The sequence below is a fragment of the Plecotus auritus genome (genome assembly GCF_963455305.1).
Source record: "Plecotus auritus genome assembly, chromosome: 3".
Taxonomy (NCBI): Eukaryota; Metazoa; Chordata; class Mammalia; order Chiroptera; family Vespertilionidae; genus Plecotus; species Plecotus auritus.
In genome coordinates, this window is record NC_137772.1 from 20,553,124 (window position 1) to 20,573,316 (window position 20,193).

General features: G+C 37.2%; 1 protein-coding gene across 3 annotated transcripts in view; it reads left to right on the forward strand.

Annotated features, from left to right (window-relative positions):
• LOC308245077 (pro-neuregulin-1, membrane-bound isoform) overlaps positions 1–20,193 on the forward strand; it is a gene marked incomplete at its 3' end in the record, with an annotated part of 208,306 nt that overhangs the window by 62,130 nt on the left and 125,983 nt on the right. The window contains exon 4 of one of the 3 annotated variants that reach the window (XM_080661781.1): positions 639–689. The exons of the other annotated variants lie outside the window; for them this stretch is intronic. Coding sequence (XP_080517907.1) covers positions 639–689 — 51 coding nt within the window. The remainder of the gene's footprint in view (positions 1–638; positions 690–20,193) is intronic. 3 annotated transcript variants of the gene reach the window in all.

Sequence of the window (20,193 nt, forward strand, 5' to 3'; positions counted from 1 at the left end):
GCAAGTCAGAGTTTGAACAAGTCTCGTGATAATGGTGTGTCCAGAGTATGCAGGTTCATTCTTCCTTTCCTCGGGGTGGGAGCTGCCTACTTATCCTGCGTCCTGCCCTGAGCAGCTGAAACGCCTGTCATATGATAAGGCACCCCTCTTGATTATTATTGGAAATTTTATGTAGAGTTGAATGCCAGAACTTGATGTTTTCCATCAATCCCAACTAGAAACATTGCCTGCTTTTGCTTTTGAACCAAAATGTAATTCTCCAAAGACCTATGATTCTAAAATTCTGACTACAGCTTTGATGTTCTTAGTTCTGCTATTTCTGCCTTCTTTCTAAGGAGGAGCCCTCAACCTCTTTGCCATATACTGTCCTTCTCTGACCCCAGTGGGGGCAGTAAATTCTTCCTAATTATTCTAGCACAGTTCATCTCATGCTCTTTGCTCAAGGAAGAAGACGTGCTTGCCTGGACAGTCTTTCTTTGCATTTCTAACCCTCTGTATGGATAAAGCCTGCCTTTCATCACCCCCTTGCAATACTTCCTCCTATTACACCCGTTTTTCGGTTGAAGGCAGGCTGTGGAACTGGTTCCCGGACTCCTGATTATACATCATAATATCCTATCACCTTTTCTTTTTTGCAGAGGTCAACACTGGCATACCAAACTCAACTGCAAGAGCATATGTGTCTCCAGGTAAGGAAAATAAGCTCGTCAAATGTTACTAACCAGAAGGACTGGTATCCCTGCTGGCTGCTTCTTCTACTAATCAGAACCCCTATGCATCCAAGTTTCAGCTGTTCTTGTTTTCTGCCCCAGTCTTTTCCTCCAGCTCATCTGCCTTTCTGGATTTTGCTTCATGGAATGCAGTTCTTGATGTATGTCTGAACTTGGGCCTGAGAGGCATGCACAAGGAAAAGAAATCTGTGTCTAGAGACAATTTAGTGACATGAGAACAGGAAAGGAGGCATCTATGCTGTAAATTCAGGTTTTATATCTTTATAGGTACTCTTCTTAGCTGCCTCTGCTCGCTTTCATCCACCCTAGTTTATTCCTGGATAATGTATCAATGTCTGATATATGACCTTTGAGCACTTAATGATCAGTTGTGGATCCCTAAACTTAAAAAAACAAGCCACTGACTTTTAAAAATTTTGTTGCTTTTTTTTTTTTTTTGGTTTGTTTGTTTCTCACTTGCCTATAATATTTGCTGAGAGCAATTATAGACTGAGCAGATACTCACTACATATAACCCAAGTGAACTAATGCATTATAACCATAATTCATTCATTTTTCCACTATCTGTAAATCTAATTAATCTACTGAGAATTTTTTTCCTCATTCTCTGTAATTCTGTAGTAAACAGAACCTTAACATATTTAAGAATTAATAATCAACTGGAAGCTGACCTGGATTAAATTTTTGCAGACCTGGATTTAAATCTTACTTCAAAGGTATAATAACTTATTTTTTTCCTATGTTACAGTTTACTAAGATTTTTATTTCTCATTTCATAATGACAACAGATTCATGAACCAAGACATTATTTTGCTTCATTTTACAAGTGAGAAAGCTGAAGCATTAGGAATGTTAAGTCATATAGCTCAGCAAGCTCAGAAGAGCAGACGCTTCAAACTCAGTACTCTTTTCATTACCCCAGATTTAAAGTTTTGGCTTTTTTTTTTAAAAAAAAAATTATGTCCTGTAGCTTGTTCAACCTATAGGAGGCCATATACTCTCACACAACACAATCTAACTTCACCAGGTTTTAATATTCCCTTCAAAGCCATTGTTAAAAGTCACAAAAGCTAAATTTCTCTATATCCTAGATTGTTTTGGCCATATTTAGGGCATATTCATGGGCCATTACTAAGCTATAAGTATTTGTATGAAGGATGGAGGGAGGGAGGAAGGAAGGAAGGAAAGAAAGAAAGAAAGAGAAAGGAAGAGAGGGAGAGAGGGAGGGAGGGAAGGAGTGAGGGAGGGAGGAAGGAAGGAAGGAAGGAAGGAAGGAAGGAAGGAAGGAAGGAAGGAAGGAAGGAAGGAAGAAGAGAGATCAAAAGAAAATAATTGTTATCTGAAACTCTTCACCTTTCATTCAGGAATTTATTATTATTATTTTAAATCTAGGGACTTAATTATCCAACTCCAGTAGATGCTGTTATGAACCCGAGCTTTTAAATTTATGTGGTGCTTGTCTTGGGAATTTAGAGTGTGACTATTATCTTCTGATATATAACTTGAGTCATTATAACTTCTGGATGCTGAATTTCAATTTTTTTTTTGATACTAAGTTGTTCTAATTTCTTACTAATAAAAACCCTTAGGTCCTACGCTGTGTTTTTTTTTTTTTTCTGCATGAGTTATGTTTTCTGCTAGGTCTGTACTTACATACTGGTTTCCTTCCTTATCCTTGCTGCCTAAGAGGACCTTGCTACTGTACATCCTAATGATTGCATTATGTACTTACTTAGCATGTTTTGTTTGAATCCTAATATAATTTCCCTAGTGGATCGTGCATGGACTTTATTTAGCACCGTGTTTGGTCAGGATGTTTATGCAGACCAAGTTGCCTGAAAATATTCTCATTCTTCTTTTATTTTCTCTGTGTATGAAAGTTGACTTTCATTCTCTCTTAATATGGGGATTGTTCTCTGGTTTAACGTTTTTAAAAATCAAGACCACACGTCAGAGAAGGACTTGTCTATCTCACCGGCATTGTGGCTCTGTTAGTATTTCTAGGAAGTGCCTACAGCAGTTGGTGTGGGCGATCTTTGTGGACGGACCCACTCCATTTTCATCTCTTTCAAAAGTCTTTGGATCTGAACTTACAGAAATTCTCCTTTGTTGTCTTTGAATATTGCATATATCTTCCTTGGACTTGGAAATGCTTCAGCTTTTCTGTTGCCCTGTTTTCTAGTCCTTTTTTTTCCCCGATGATACCTAAGCCTGGCCAGTTTCTAATGTAAGAATCCAAGTGGCATGACTCAGTAAAGCCTCATTCCACTTTTATGTTTTATAGAGTCTCCCATTAGAATATCAGTAACAACCGAAGGAGCAAATACTTCTTCCTGTAAGTATATTTAAATATTCTGTTCACTAGTTTTTAACCCAAAACAATGTCTGTTTCCAAAGGCCCTGCTCACATCTATCCTCGGCCCTTATGGAGTATATCAAGTTTGGAAGCAGATGGTATTTGCTGATTGGAATCGAAATGGCTCTCTATTATGCTTGGGGCCCACTAGATACCCCCCTTAAGATACATCTGGATATTAAGAGATACCACACACGTGGTCATTTTAGGGTAATGTAGTATCTTTAAATGTTGGAAAATAACCGAATAGCCTCAGAGGCCTAGTTCTGGGTGAGCAATAGAGAACATTGTGGTTTTTGTGTGTGTGTTTTTCTAAGTGTGTCTTGATGCCTTCAGCAACTGCCTGCGGCAGGATACGCAGCTGTCTGGGGCCCCGGGTCCAAAGCTCCTCAGTTCTCATGTAAAGCCTGCTGCGATGGAGTAAGGAAACTATATATAGATGCCCTTAATTCAAATTTGATAGCAAGTGACTAATTATGAAAATGTTTGAAAGCAAGTCCCTGGGCAAGATCTCAGATTAGTTTTCATCTGTTGAATGTTAAGTGCGCTTTGTGCTTATGCGGTTCTACAACTGTTAGACTGATTGGTGCCTCGTGCTATGTCAGGGGAACTGAAGACATTATTAGCAAGGACTAGTAAAAATAGTTTTCATACTTATAAGTTCTGAAAAGCATAGCATTAAATTTTGATATCTGACAGGGGAATATATCAGACCTTGAAAATAAAACGTATAACTACAGTCTTTCTCTCCCTTATGTTAGCTCTTTATTTCAAGCCATTTCTCAGTTTGCTAAGCTCTTCAATAAATAGATGTTCTCGATTATTCAGTTCCAACCTGGAGAGTGTTTAAGGAACAGTTTCCTTTGGCTAACAGCATGGTAGGAAGCCCTTGAAAAGAAGGTCTGTACTTTTGGCAACTTTAGTTGTACTGCAAATCTGTTGAAACATATCCAGTTTGACCTAAAGCGTTTCCCTTCAGGTTGGTGGTACCAGAATGGTAATGATGTGATGTGAGCCTATTATTTTATTGCATGAAGTATAATGTTTTGGCTATATTTTAGCTAGATAAAGCATCATTCAACTGGATTGATGACAGCAGTCTAGTAAGATCAAACAGGAAATGAAATGCTAGGAAGGACTAAATTGGCTTCCTCTGAATTCTAAGGGCACTCATTACATACTACAAAATGATAATCCATCTGGGGAGTTTGGGATAGTTGTTGTTTAATTCCCCTTATGAAAAGCTTAGTACAATTATGTAGATTTTAGCTAACTAGCATTAAGGAATCATGTTGTGCTTTGTTTTATATCTTTGAGTGCTTATTATACAACAGCAAATACTAGATTTTTCTTTTTGGTGCTTTTTTTTTTTTCCCCTGGGAATAATTTCTCTACTGCATGATTCATTGAATACAGTTATTGAAACTCTTGTAATTGGAACCCTTCATGCTATCATTAATGGGGCGATGGATGCTATCCTTAAGCATAGCCGAGTAATTATGGAATGGAAGAAATATTTCTTTTGGTTTTCCAGAGCTTTAGGGAACTGAAATGAATCTCTCAGTTTACATTTCTATTCATTGCAATACTGTTGAGAGAGAAAATAATTTTGAAATCTGACTCTGATCTCTAACTCTCAGCAGAATTAGTTCCTAATATTTGGTAAAGATTTTAAGACACAGAAACAAGGCTTTGTGTACCATAATGTTAAAATATTTCAGTGTATGGTTTTTGTACATCCCTTTCCATTTAGGGTAGGCTCTCAGTAAATATGGTTGAATTGACTAATTAATACATTTTTTTAATCTCATGAAATATGCTCTATGATTGGAAAATATAAACCAATAGTGGCAGGATTGAAGTCCAGTCTTGATTAGAACAACAAAAGCATGGTGAGGCTCTCAGTTCATTTAAAGGCAGCAGCATGCAGAACTCGGCAGTGCAGAGAGCTGTGACGCACACGGATCTCTATTTAGTAAAGACTGGAGGTGAAATTTGAAGAATCAGCAAGAGCCATAAGCTGGACTTCAAGATTCAAAATATATAAAAGAGTCAAAGGCTTTGGAAGAGTTCACGTGGGTTAGAAATAATCAGCCCTGAAGAGCAGGGTTTTATTTACTTTCAACCAGAGAGGAACGATGCGATTGCAATGCAATCATGTCTGTGTGGCCTACATTCTATGAACTGTTGACATTGGCGTTTTCTATAGTAAATTTTGAAAAGCTGCTCTGAAGGAGTATGGATTCAGCAAATCTATTATGTGTTTTAATGATGGTGGTGCCTTTTTGGGTCTTTTTTCAGAGTGGAAAAGATACTGTGTTTAGTTCCTTTTCAGATTCTCAGGTACCGATGCGCCCACCCTTGTAGGGACAGGTCCTCTTCCTGCCAGCCCTGTTTGAGAGGCTCTGCTGCCGGGTCCCTTTGAGAGGGTTCAGCAGTAGTAGTTTATGTTGTTGGCCCTGCTGATACCCTGCCTGGGAAGCCAGGCCAGTCTTCTCTGCCAACATCCTGTCTCTCCCCAGCGTTCTCCTTTTCTCTTCATGTTGGAATAGAAAAAGCAGAAAGAAGAAAATAAAAACGGCCCACCTACCTATTCAAAATAACATCGCTGATATTTTAGTATATTTTCTTCTAATCAGTGTTTTTAATTCTGGCTTTCTACTTACCCATTCTCCCTCAATTTACTTAATATATAATAGCATTATTCCCATGTCATTAAATACTAATTAGAATTTTTTTTTAATTTTAAATCTAAAATCTTTAAAAATAAAAATTTCAATCATTGTAACAATAAAAAAATCATTCTTGACAGGAAGTATTTAGGGATTTACTTTTCATTTACAAACACCTTACCACTTTTGTACCTTTTGTATTTATTTTTCCTAGCATTCCATAAATATTGGCAGAATATCAAAGTTAATCCTTCCCTTTGTGAGGCAAATTTTAACTACTTCTTACTTGAAATTGGGAACTTGTACATTCACTATTTTTAGAATCTTTATTTATAATTTTTAAGACTCTTATAATAACCTCCTGATAAAGAGCAACATAATTTCTCATTTTATTTATTTATTTTTTTTGTAAATCAGTCCATCTGCGATTTAAAATATATAGTCAGTGTCCTGTTACACATAAGTGACAGGTTTTAGAAGAAGAACAAAAACCTTACAAAACAGTCAGTTGGACTATCTTGTTCCTGCTTTACATGGAATCAGCAAAAAAAGTAAATGGATTCTTTAGAATAAACCTTAATGACTTCTCTCTCAAGTGCCAGCTGCCTGTGACCCCATTTTGCTGACAATTTTGTCGAATGCTGTAAAAAATACAATTGTTATACCAGCCTCTTTACTGAATTAAGTACAATCCATTCCAATTTAATGTATAAACGAGGAAAACAAAAATAAAAAGCCTAATGAATAGAAATAGGAAAGAAGATAAAAGTAAGTTTTAGTAGTAATATATGTTTCTAATAATAATAATAGTAATAATAATAATAATAATAATAACAGCAAATGTTCATTGAAGGCTTACTGTGTGCCAGGCACTGGGCTAGGTGATTCATGTGAAGGCTCATGGTTCTCACAAAACTTACTCCATTTTTCACATGAAGAAACTGACGTATCTTGTCTAAAGTCACACAAGCAGGATTCAAACTTAGTCAATACAATGATGTGTGAGGTTTAGTCGCCTCAGAGAAAAATAAACTTAATGTTAAAAGGAATGAGATTCTGAGAATAGACTGAAGAGTACTCTTTGCTACAAAGTGGATTGGGAGTCTGTTTGGTAGATTAAGGTAAACGCATTGGCTGGAACCAGCTGAGCCCTTGTCATCTTTATGTTCCACATCAAAGCATGCCCGGTGGTGAGAGAAATGGAAAGAACACACACTTTTGGAAGGATTCATGCTTTTAAGTCTAAATACTGCTCCTGCAAATGACTGTGTAATCTTAGGCAAGTTATTATCCTCCCCGGACTCAGTTTCTATGTCTGTATAATCTTGTGCATCTCAAACCCATACTGGGCAAGCCTAATGGGGAAAATGAATGTGACCCATTCAGCACAGCTTTACTGTTCAGCAGTCTCCCCTGTATCAGGAAGACAGCTAGTGCCTAAAAGAGTGATGTGGCCCTGAAGGGAAAATGGAACTCAGGGGAGTCTTTGCATCTTATGTGAGCAATATAGGACAATATCTGTATTGTTGGAGGAGGAAAGGAGTTAATGATTTTTAGTCTAAATGATGCTGCTGAAAGTTCTATGCCAAGAAATCACCATCTTTTCAAAGTATTACGTATTCTCAGCTAAGGCTGCATTTTAAAGGAACTTATCCAGGAAGTTGTCTTTGAAATCTCTGATGAAATGAACAATTCAGTCTTTAATTTGGCACCTAAAAGAGCTAGCTGAAGGGGAAATAAAAAACATCTTTTGTCTACAGAGACATTTTGGTTATAATGAGGCACAGTGTTTTTCACTTGGGAACAACACAGTAATATATATTGATTAGATTAGACCAGATCTGCTGGCCCATTGGTGAGATTTAGAGCTATGGTTCTTATATTCCATCCGCAGCTGTAACTGACTTACCTGCTTTCATTGTGGAGGAAACTGGCTCAGACTTTTGCTAAATGATACTCAGCTGGAAAAATAGCATTTCAATTTCAGGATCTTTATTGGTGGCAAAATATGACTTCTCTGTTGGAGAGCGACTTCTAATTGAATGCAAATTGTATTTCCAGATTTTTATAAACATGGCATTTTCAAGGGTGTGGTGGCTCTGTCTGTTGTGGACAAATTACCATGCAGCATATACCAATAAAAGCATGCTTTGAAAAGGGAATTGTCCAGCTGGTCTTTCTGGTTGCTTAGGGTTGGTTACCGACGTGTTAGACAATACAATGATGTGAACCAAAAGTAGGCACCTGTATATCACAGCCATTCATATGCTCAGGTGGGTTATTACCTTTACATTCAGTTTGTTCATTTTGTAAATGACTATATCTTATTTTTTTTTCTTAGTACTACCTGCAACTTCAGTTCTGCCTTTGCCCTTTCTGAAGTCATTCAATGTCTCTCATTGCATTCCACCATTGAACGAGATAATCTCAATTTTTTTGATCAAGCTTATAGCCAAATCATAGTTAAGCTTTTGTATTTAGTTGAAATTAACCTTCTACAAAATTATTCTTTTGAACCATACAACTATATATGTGTGTGCTATGTATATATAAATAACTGATATTTGTACATACTGTATATATTCTAAGGCATAGCTTTATTTATTGAATCATTTATTCACACAGTAACTCTGTCACCTAGGTTTCGTCCCATTTATCAGATGAAAGTCTTGAGACTCAGAAATGTGACATGTCCAAATTAAAAAACTAAGTAGTTAGTAGAGCAGAAATTTAAACCTTAATCTTCTGATTTTAAATCTTACTGTCTTTTATTACAAAGCCTTATGGGATCCATACAGCTAGCTCCAGGTCAGGCCATCTATATCTACACTAATAAAAGAGTAATATGCAAATTGACCGTACCTTCGTGACGCCCACCAGCCAGTCAGGAGTGAGTATGCAAATTAACCCAACAAAGATGGTGGGTTAATTTGCATACACAGGTGCCCAGCAGCCAGGGGTGGGGCATTCCACACCACCCCAGCCGCTCCGGGCCTCTGGGCAGCATGGGAAGGTGGAAAGGCAGCTCCCGGCCGGAGTGAAAAGGCGGCTCCAGCCAGAGTGAAGGTGGTGCCGGCAGCCAGGACAAGGAAGGCCCATTCTTGCACAAATCTTTGTGCATCGGGCTTCTAGTATAAATGCCTAAGTGACTGGCTGACCAGCCAACCAGCCAACCAGCTGGTAGCTGTGATGTGCACTGACCACCAGGAGGCAGATGCTCAATGCAGGAGCAGAAACCATAGGCATGGAAACATGCCACAGACTGATGAATCTCAGAGGGAAGTGTGCACCAGTGGGGTCCCGCAGCCTGGCCTGCACCCTCTCACAATCCAGGACCCCTTGGGGGATGTCGGAGAGCCAGTTTTGGCCTGATCCCTGCAGGCTAGGCTGAGGGACCCCACCAGTGCACAAATCTGTGCACCAGGCCTCTAGTTTTAAAATAAAAGGCATCAAGATGGAATTTTTATAAAGATCCTAGGAATGCAATCACATTTATCCCAGTTATCCCACAGCCAGCTTTTACTGAAATAGTACACTTGTCACAATCTACAAGGTAGTGAAATGGACAGGAGAGCAGCCCTTAGTTAATGGTAACACAATTCAAGGGGTTAATACTATAAAATGAGGCAGAGACGTTGGTCTAGAACAGTGGTCAGCAAACTCATTAGTCAACAGAGCCAAATATCAACAGTACAACGATTGAAATTTCTTTTGACAGCCAAATTTTTAAACTTAAACCTCTTCTAACACCACTTCTTCAAAATAGACTCACCCAGGCCATGGTATTTTGTGGAAGAGCCACACTCAAGGGGCCAAAGAGCCACATGTGGCTCGCGAGCCACAGTTTGCTGACCACTGGTCTAGAATCATTTAGTGACTGACTCTTTGGCTTTTGTTACTTTGAGAATAATGTGGTCTTTTTCCAAATATGCTGTTCACAGAGATGGGAATAATCATAGAGCCATTGTTTTAATGGGAATCTCATCTTCATCAAAGAGGCAAATTTTCCTCAGTGGCAGTTTATATTTGGGATAAATATGTTGCATTAGTCCAGGCTACCTACTATTTAATTTATTCTATAATATTACAAATCCTGGAAATTATTTGCATGATAGCTAAATCTGTTAGTAGAAAATTATCAGACCTGGAGCAATTACTTTTCTGTATTTTATTCTCATGGGTACTTTTTATTTGAATTTTTAAAAATATTTTCCATCTTTTTGTATATTAGCTATGAGAGGGAAGGACATTTTTATGTTTTCTGTTTAAGAGAAGTATTAAAACTACAGTAATTATTTTAATCACAGAGACAGATTAGTAAAATGGATTATATATAAAATAGTTTTAATTTTTAAAAAATGCTGAAGTGGAGCACTAGCCCATTTGGCTCAGTGGATAGAGTGTCAGCCTGCAGACCAAAGGGTCCCTGGTTTGATTCAGGTCAAGAGCACATACCTTGGTTGCACGCTCCTCCCCTGGTCCTAAGCCCTGGTCGGTGGGTGCAGGAGGCAACCAATCAATGGGTTTCACATTGCTGTTTCTCTCTCTGTCTTTTCCCCTCTCTTCCACCCTCCCTAAAAATCAATGGAAAAATATCCTCAGGTGAGGATTAACAAAAACAAACAAACAAACAAACAAAAAAACAATGAAATGGTGAAGTGGAGGTAAGAGAATGAAGACAGGGGAGGTACATATCGAGAAAGCATTTAGGAGGGCAGAGCTGGCAAGATTTTGATAAATTTTCTTATACTGAACTTTGTGGCTTTCTTCGTTCTTCATTTTTTCTCAAGTTATTTAGGGATCTGAGAAATGAGAAGATGGAAACAGAGGCCTTTAAATGAAAAGTCTCTGAATGCTATAAGAAACAGCTTTCCCACTTCCAAAATATAAAATAAGAAAGAACAGGATAGAGGAGGGAGTGAGGAACAGCATAATAAAACAGCAAAAAAGCTGAATGGTGGTTTGTTAAGAGTCAACTCCAAGAACTTAAATATAAAGCTGGCCCAGCCTGATCCAGAGGATCAAGAGCTATCACAGGATTGTTTCTTAGTCTTTGTGCTTTGCTTCTCTACAAATATTAGCTTCATCCTCAGTGGCTTTTCTCTGCCTGACAGGGAGAGAGCTGCTGCTATCTCTAAGCCTGTATCCCTCAGCTCATAATCTAAAAGGAGACAGTCTATTCCCTTATCCAAACAGCAAATTTTAAGGGAGAATCTGATTGGCTCTGCTTGCATCAAATGCCTGCCCCGAAAATAATTACTGTATCCAGGGAGATTAATGACTCTGCTTGGGCCAGGGCAAGGTCAGATATCCAGCCCTGTGTGTGTTTGGGTTAGTGAGGCAGATGGGCTCAACCTCCTGGGAACTGCATGCTATAGGTTCATTACAGAGAGCAGGGCTCTGTCTCTGAAGAAGGGGAGAGAGAGTAGGCTAGACAGGCAAAACCAACACAGTCCTCTACAGCTAACTTCAGAAGAATCAGAAAATAGATATCGGTCACAGAGAATCTAAAAGGAAAATTAAACAGATGTTATTGAAAATTAATTGGGCACACAAGTAAAGCAGGGTCACCATTTAAATATGAGGTAGAAAACTGAAGACAATTGAAATATCATTTTTAAAAGACTCTTTATTAGTACCAATGAGCTCATTATAATCATTCTTAGGAATGCCCTCTTTTTTAATCCAAGAACTCATGTTTTCGTGGAGTGAAAAAAAAAGGAGTTACAGTTTTCAAATTAGAATGCATGGAAAGCATTTTGAAATCTGTAAAATGTTCTTTCAACTTAAAAGTCAAAAAGCACTTGATCCAGGTTCTTTTAAGCAGATTTTGAAAAGCCACTAGCTTTGTTCACCAGAGTAATTGCCTGTTGATTAGTGCCCTTCCCTCCCTTCTCCTCCCCTTCCCTTCCTTCCCCTTCAACATGGAAGAGGCATGTTTAGCCCATTCCATTTAATATTGCATAGAAAACTCAGCAGATCTTAAGTATGGGATTTCACTGATGGAGGCTTTGTGAGCATCATAGAGAGTGCCACTAAACCTAAGAAGGTAATGACTCCGTGGTCATCTCCCACTTTTCTCTGCCCTACTCTTGCAATAATGCATCTAGCATTCCTTCATTTCTTTACTAACGGCACTCTGTATGCATAGTTCAACTAATCGCCAAAGAACTGCTGCAATGGCACTTTTCATTTTTCTCTCTGTCTGCCAGAGGTCAGCTAAATCCTCATAACCAGTATTATGGGCCATTGTGGGTTCTAGCCTAAAGCTGTGTTCATCTTCATTCAAGTCCATGACTATCTCTTGAATGGAAGATTTGGTGTGTAGGTGTATTTGTTCATCAAACATGAGCTATCATTTTGTTCTTTGCTCTGATAGTTCAGAGCTTTTTGTGTGTGTGTTTTTTTTCAGGGAATATTAAGCTTCTTTTTTAGAAATGTGACAGGAGAGAGGAGGAAGAAACAGACTGAGATTGCCTTTGTTAAATATTGCAAGAACTTTTATTTGTAATGATACATTTTATAAGTCTTTATTTCATTTTTAAAAGGAATTTGGGGCTATTAATTTGTCCGTTTCAATAGCAGAAAAGTAAAATATAGATAGGGATATGCTAAGTAACAACTAAGGTCAAATAGCGAGTGGTAAATTTAAAGATTGATGGCCCTGTTTCTGCTACTTGGTTTATAATGTTTAGTCTACAGTGCTATGATAATGAAGTTGCTGCATTTTCCCCCAAACAAACAATAAACAAAAAAGCTATAAAATTTAGTGTGTTCCACCTCTAATGAAATGTACCAGGGTATTGTAAGACAGGGTATTTTTATGATAAAAATGTGGTATGATTGAAGGAAATATGAAATGGAATAGCCTTGCATATATCTGAGAGAAAATTATTTAAGTGGCTGTATAGATTTTCTTACACATTTTGGTACATTTCCCTTTAATTGATCCAGATGGATTATCCTCATGGCACATTCTTAATTTCATGTCCCCCATGCTCCAAAGCAGAAATGCATCTTTGTTCAGATTTTCCTCAAGTTATCTGTGCAAAAATAAACCATACAAAGAGTCCTTGAGTATGTTGTAGGATACATAGATTATGGGGGCAAGAGAATTACCTCGTGTGTGCAAATGAGACTGTGTGTGAAAGCAAGATAAGCTTCAGGAAGGAAGTAGGCGACTCACATAAGGCATTTGTTGGAACCTTTAAAACCCTTTTTACTGCGCAGGTAAAGGGGGCTGAGATTTAAAACTGTTCAGCCTCGTGAAAAAATAAATAAAAATGAAACATAACATCCACTACAGTATAGAAACGAGTATTACAGTAAAACTTTCTGCTTGTTTTTTTCTTTAAGGACTAGAACATGGGCTGTGATCTTTTCAGTAAAAAGCACACTGAGGAGTGAGTCTAATAGAAGCTCTGGTGGAGAGAGTCTTCATGAGGAATAGGGTCCGCTATAATTTCATTCAGTTTTAAAATGTCACAGGTCTGTGCTCGCTTCGGCAGCACATATACTGAAATTGGAATGATACAGAGAAGATTAGCATGGCTCCTGCGCTGAGATGACATGAAAAATGAGTAAAGAAATAAAAATAAAGTAAAATGTCACAGGTCCTTCCTTCCTTTTTATTTATTTTTTAAATCATTATTGTTGAAAATATTACACATGTTTCCCTTTCCCCCCCATTGATCTCCTCTAGCCCGCCTCCATACCCATGCCCCAGGCTTTCATCACCCTATTGTCTATGTCCATGGGTTATGCATATATGCATACAAGTTCTTTGGTAGATCTCTTCCCACTCCCCCTACCCCACCCCAGCCCACCCCACCCCCTTTTGAATTGAAGTGCAGACCTGGGTATATTTTATTAAAATGATGTTCTGAAGTGATAGAAACCGCTTTTGCTATTTCATCGTCATGCGGAGATGTTCCATTGTGCGCGCTCCCCAGCAGCACTGTCTTGGTGCTCTCACGGCTCTGGTTCACAGCAAGCTCGCCACTTACTATGGACCCCGGTGTGCACATCGGTTCCCAAACTAGAACGTAAGACCCAGAAGGAAGGACTTTTGGTTCACTTGTGTCTCCGTTCCCCTAACACAGTGGTCGGCAAACCGCGGCTCGCGAGCCATGTTCGGCTCTTTGGCCCCTTGAGTGTGGCTCTTCCACAAAATACCACGGCCTGGGCGAGTCTATTTTGAAGAAGTGGCGTTAGAAGAAGTTTAAGTTTAAAAAAATTGGCTCTCAAAAGAAATTTCAATCGTTGTACTGTTGATATTTGGCTCTATTGACTAATGAGTTTGCCGACCACTGCCCTAAAATATCACCACCCAGGTTCCTAGAGAGTATTTGTTAAATAGATATTAACAATGAGCTGATTTTTAAAGTTAGGTTGCCACCATTTTTTAAAAGTTGTACACATATGTCCTTATAAAAAAAAACACCTAAATCTTAAATCATGAAGACAAATATTTAAATATTTTCAAAACAGTTAAAAAATAACCTTGACTTAAATAATATTTATTAGAGATTTTAAAACAATTTGAGAAGTATTTCACACACAGTATGCTTCTATTTTAAATTTTTCTGGCTTTTATATCTGGAAGTTTTTTCATTTTATAATAAAATTTTATTTATGTGGTGATTTATAAGACTGTTTCACTTTAGATGGGATTATTACAAAATACCTGCAAACACCCATATTGACTGGTTGGTCGCTGTTCCACCCTGTGGTGCTGAAAAGTCAGTCACTTATTTGGGAATATGGGAAAGAATGTCACCATAGCATTAATGGAGTTTTCTTTTATTATTACTAAAAATAATCATTATAATAAAGTAAATATTTTATTGAGCACCTACTATGTGTCAGGTATTTTCATCTGAGAATAGATGAAATAAAACAGTCCCATTTTACAGGTGGGAAAACTGAGGGGCTGAGACAATTTAATATTTGTCAAGCTTATATAGCGGGTGTTGGTAGAAGCAGGGTTTCACTCCAGCACCTCTGACTCCATGTCCTGAGTTCTTTTCACCCACTGACAATAGAAGTAGAGGGTGAAAGGAAAACCCTCAGAGGGCTCCTTTTATGACCTTAATCATGCTAGTCTCTTTAGAGGGCAGGTGGTCATTACAGCTAAGTTTAACAATGGTCTTTTCCCCTAATGAGTTTACTTAGACCAAGTCAGTTTTATGAGTCAAGGTTCCTGAGTAAGGTTCAAAAATATATACACATATTTACTATGATAAAAGGCATGAAAACTAGAATGCTTATATATTTATATAAATAAATTGCTTGCTTGGTACTTGGATAATTTTGAAGAAATACCATGAACCTCTAGTACACATACTTTGGGGATGGAGGGAGAAGGCTGAGCATGTTATGGTAGATATAAGGTATATGTATTAAATATCTGGAACTCAGTTTATTCAAAGAAAATAATAAACAGAATATGTGATACATAGCCTCAGCTACTTCTTCCTTGATTTTGATGTTAATTTTCAGATCAATTTTGACATACAGAATAAAAACCATAGCTTTTTGTTTAAATTCCAGATTGATATGACAGGTTATTTGGTTTTAATAATTCCTGCAGTAAGTTCTCTTTTTTTTGTGTTTGGATTGACTTCTTTTGTCAGTTTCCAGTGAAGATGGCACTCTCATCCCCTGCTGCACGCAGCCTTTTGTTGTACTGTGGTGTAAATTCCAAGTGACTGACAATGATTAAACACAAGATGAAACTTGAATGGCACTATCTCAAAATCTACTTAAAGCCATGACAGGTATCTGTCTGTAGCAATAGATCCGTTTTGAACACACGAAGAGTAAGAAATTGTGACTTTTCTTGTGGATGCATTTCTTTTTCTTTGAAATCAAATGGCAAAACTACCCATTTGTTCTGTATCACTAGAACAGCGATATGAATTTCTAAACAGGGTAGACAATACAAATACACAATTAATTATACTTGAACTTGAAATCTGATAGTTTGCACCACACCTATTTTATACCAGTTGTAATTTTCCCATTTGTATATAGATACTATAATAACTTAAAAAGAAAGAATGCATAACTGTAATTAAAATGCAAGCAGTCAAGAAGGTGAAGACACAAAGAATTAATTGGGATTATGCCTCTCCTTTCTGCATTGATGCGGAGGCTTGGTGATCTGAATTGTCTTCGACTGTGAGCTAGGACTCCCTCCAACCCCCAAGGCTCTTTAACATTTGTTATTACTTAGCTATTTTATTTGGCAGGCATCCCTTCCATCTCATCTTCTAATGCACTGGCAAGGCTCCTATTGCCAATAGCTTAGAGTATACTACTGCTAGGGTAAGCGGCATAGCCGAACATTCTAGCCTCTGCATCCTTCTAAATAATGCATCTGGTTTCCTGTAACTACATGAACCCTTAGACTTTGGTAGGCATGTCTTTGTTAGTCAGAGAAAAAGAGTTGGGAGATGAACGATTAGGGAAATAGTTGCAGGCAGTTATTATCACTGATTAGAAACTGACTCCATCATATATGCATTAATCACTGGGTTAATGCTAATGGAATGCTTATGATATTTAGGGTAGACATAAACAAGATATATAAAAAGAATATCTTTGCTGACTGAACTGCATGCTTAATTCAACTTGGAAAAATGCTCATCATGTTAAACTAGGATCTTTTGAACCTCTATCGTCCATAATTAGATCTAATTTACTCCTTATTTTTAAAACGTCTTTTAGTTTGCACAGAGTTTATTGACTTTTTGGGAGTGTGCACACTTGTCCTTAGAACAATAGTGGGATATTAGTTAAATACCTAACACCCCAGGTAGATTGATGGCATGAAAGCCATCACTGGGCAGTCACATTATGACAGTGTTCAGTATGAAAATTATGTTGTAAGACTAAAAAATTCAAAGTGATTTAGATGTTGAATGAGAAGCAGGTTACTCTAGAGCAGTGGTTCTCAACCTTTCATGTACTTATGAAGATTATGGCTTTTAACTTAAATTGTAAAACTTAAAAACATCTTTAGCTTTTGCCATGTCAGTGATTTTGCAGATCTGAAGTAGTTACCAAACGAATTTTGTCAAATAACTAATCCTTATTTCTTTGACTCATGTTGAACTTTCTCATTGATTAAACTAGTTTCTATAAGCAACCAATTTTTAAATCAAATCATCAGGTCTACATCTGTATGTATGTAATATAATTTTTTCTTTTGATTTTGACCACATTTTTTTTTCTGTTTCGAAAGGTCAAAATGTCTGTAAAATTAAAACATTTCCTTAACAATTCAGGAAATTTGATTAACTATACTTTAAAACTGTGCATTGGCATCACCAACAAAGAAGTCTTCAATTCACTATAAAGATAACACTGAAATACATTAATATTTGATTTGATTTATTTATTTTAATCTCCCCATCAAAGACAATCAAACCAATAACTTTTTAAGAAAATAAACCAACTGTCTAATTACTACTCTAGCCTTGTCTGTTTTGGTGAGTTTTGTTTTGATGGTTACTGAAGATGGAAATAGATGGAATTTGTTTTATGCTTCTGATTGTCCAATATTTCCAGAGGCCTCTTGACTAGGCATGGTCCCTCTGGAACTGAATCTTTGCATTCTTCTTCTATCACTAGTCAAAACAAAACACTATCAGAGGAAAACATTTTCATAACTGGATCCTGAGTGAAAGAAAAATCTCAGACACTTAGACATGCGTATACAATAAACAGTGTTTCCTGACAGGCTCATTTTTTTAAGTCACTCCACAGTATGTCTACCACACAAACAAAATTAATTATAAGACTATGGGCTCTCACTTTGAAAGAATTTGCATTTGTGCCAGACTGGCATTAGGAAAACTAAGTCCTCCATTAAAATTCGTAACCATGGAAGCAAGGACTCACTGCAGTATCTCTCTTTTTCTCTGCCTTGTGTTGGACCTGGCACTTATTAGATTCTTACTGAATAATTATTGAGTGAATGAATGAATGAATGAATGAAGTTATCAAAGGAAACAGGGACAAGATCAACCTAAAATGTATCTGGAAAAACTGAGAATTAAGACACATGTTTTAAAAACGACATGGGAAATAAGTGACAGACAAGGCATTAATTAACTAACGGCCAGATCTCTCTTTTCACTATAATTTTTAACTTGCTCTAATTTACAATGTTTTCAAATATTGATTTAATTTATTTTAAAAATTGAAGAAAAATTAAATTTTCCCACTCAACTCTGGGTTTAGGGTATGTCTTTTCCCCCTCATCTTGTTCATATTAGGAGAAATCTACAGCAGAAAGGCATCATACTATGTAGTAACTTCAAGTTTTTTGATTCATGTACTTACTGTCAACATCATTTAAATGGGTTGGTTTTTATCATGGCCAGAGTTAAGCCACACATCATAATGAAGAGGGCCATCTAATGTTGGAGATTAAATTCTGGTGTTGCAAGAAGGTGCACTGTTCTGAGAAGTAAAAGTTTTATAAATGGAAGTTGTGTTGTGTATATGAGCCTATGCATTACTATCATCATAATTGTTCTTGTTCTCTTCTCTTCCTCTTCTCTCCCCCAACTTCAGTCTTGCTTGGGCCCAAGTACTGTAGAGCTCAAAAGAAAAACATTTCTTTTTTATTGAATTTATTGGAGTACATTGGTTAATAAAATTATATAGGTTTCAGGTATACAATTCTATAATACATCATCTGTCTATTGTATTATGTTTTCACCACCTCAAGTCATGTCTTTCATCAACATTTATTCCTGCATACCTTCTATCTCATTTCTTATGTTGTCAATTACCTTTTTTTTTTTTTTAAAGACTTCCATTGGTGTACTTTTACAGTATAATTCTCAAGAAGAGAAATAAGGTGCTGGTAGTGAGGATTATAAAGAAGGAAGGACTGATATAAATATTCTACTTGCCACAATGTCCAACCTGCTCTGTTTTTCACAGTCATTCCTCTCTTCTACTTTCCAAGATGACTCAGACCTTACCACTCTCAAAATTTGAATCATGCCTTCCCTCTCAGCAGATAGCCTCACTACTTCAGACAGAAAAGAGACCGTAGGATGGAACTTCTTTTATCTTCCTGCTACCAAATCTATAAGCCCTAGACATTTCTGTGAGATAAGTAGCCACTTAGTAAACATTTTTTTGGGATGCATATGGATGGAGAGCTAGATAAATTAACATATATCTTGAGTCTTTAGAAATAGTGGCTATTATTATTATATATAAGACAGTGACCTTAAATATGAAATCTACTACTTTTGAGAAGCAGGTCATCCTTGGGATTTGTATATTTTACCTGCCAGACTGTGAGATGAAGTTAGTTTAAATGCTGAGCAGCAAATTTACAAATCAGTTGCTGCATGTTGGCTGAATTTCAATAATATCATTTCATTTTGAGGTGGACAACTCAAGCATTTAGTCTTGATTTTTCACAATGTATTTACCACTGAAGTAATTATTTTGTACCTATTCGACAGCCATAGGTTATTTTAAAACCACCTGACTCTAGAAGTACAGCTAACTCTGAGCCTGAGATGCCTAAAAATGTGTTGCCTTTTCATTGCACTTTTATATCTCTTTTAAATTTCAGAAATCTCTACCTGCTGTTCTTTTGCATCACCAAATGCTTAAGTACTTTGGAAAACTGCTTAAGTATAGTATTTCTTTTTCTTTTTTATTTATTGTCTAAAGTTTTACATATGTCTCCTTTTTCCCCTGATTGACCCCTGCCCCCAGGCATTCCCACCCCAGGCAAGCCCCCACCGCCCCAGTGTCTGTGTCCATTGGTTTGGCTAATATGCATGCATACAAGTCCTTTGGTTGCTCTCTAACCCTGCCCCCCTCCCCTGCCATTTGTCTCTGGATCTGTTTTTATTCATCAGTTTATGTTGATCATTATATTAGTGAGATCATGTGATATTTATCTTTCTCTGACTGGCTTATTTCGCTTAGCATAATGCTCTCCAGTTCCATCCATGCTGTTACAAATGGTAAAAGTTCCTTCTTTTTTTATAGCGGCATAGTATTCCATTGTGTAGATGTACCACAGTTTTTTAATCCATTCATCTGCTGATGGGCACTTAGGCTGTTTCCAAATCTTATCTATTGTAAATTGTGCTGCTTTGAACATATGGGTGCATATATCCTTTCTGAGTGGTGTTTCTGATTTATTGGGATATAGTCCTAAGAAGTGGTATTACTGGGTCAAATGGGAGTTCCATTTTTAACTTTTTGAGGAAATGCCATACTGTCTTGCATTCCCACCAGCAGTGTACGAGGGTTCCTTTTTCTCCACATCCTCGCCAGCAACTATCATTTGTTGATTTGTTGATGATAGCCATTCTGACAGGTGTGAGATGGTATTGATCTCAGTAGATTCTTTGGCTTTTAGGGTGTGAATGGTTAACAATAATTT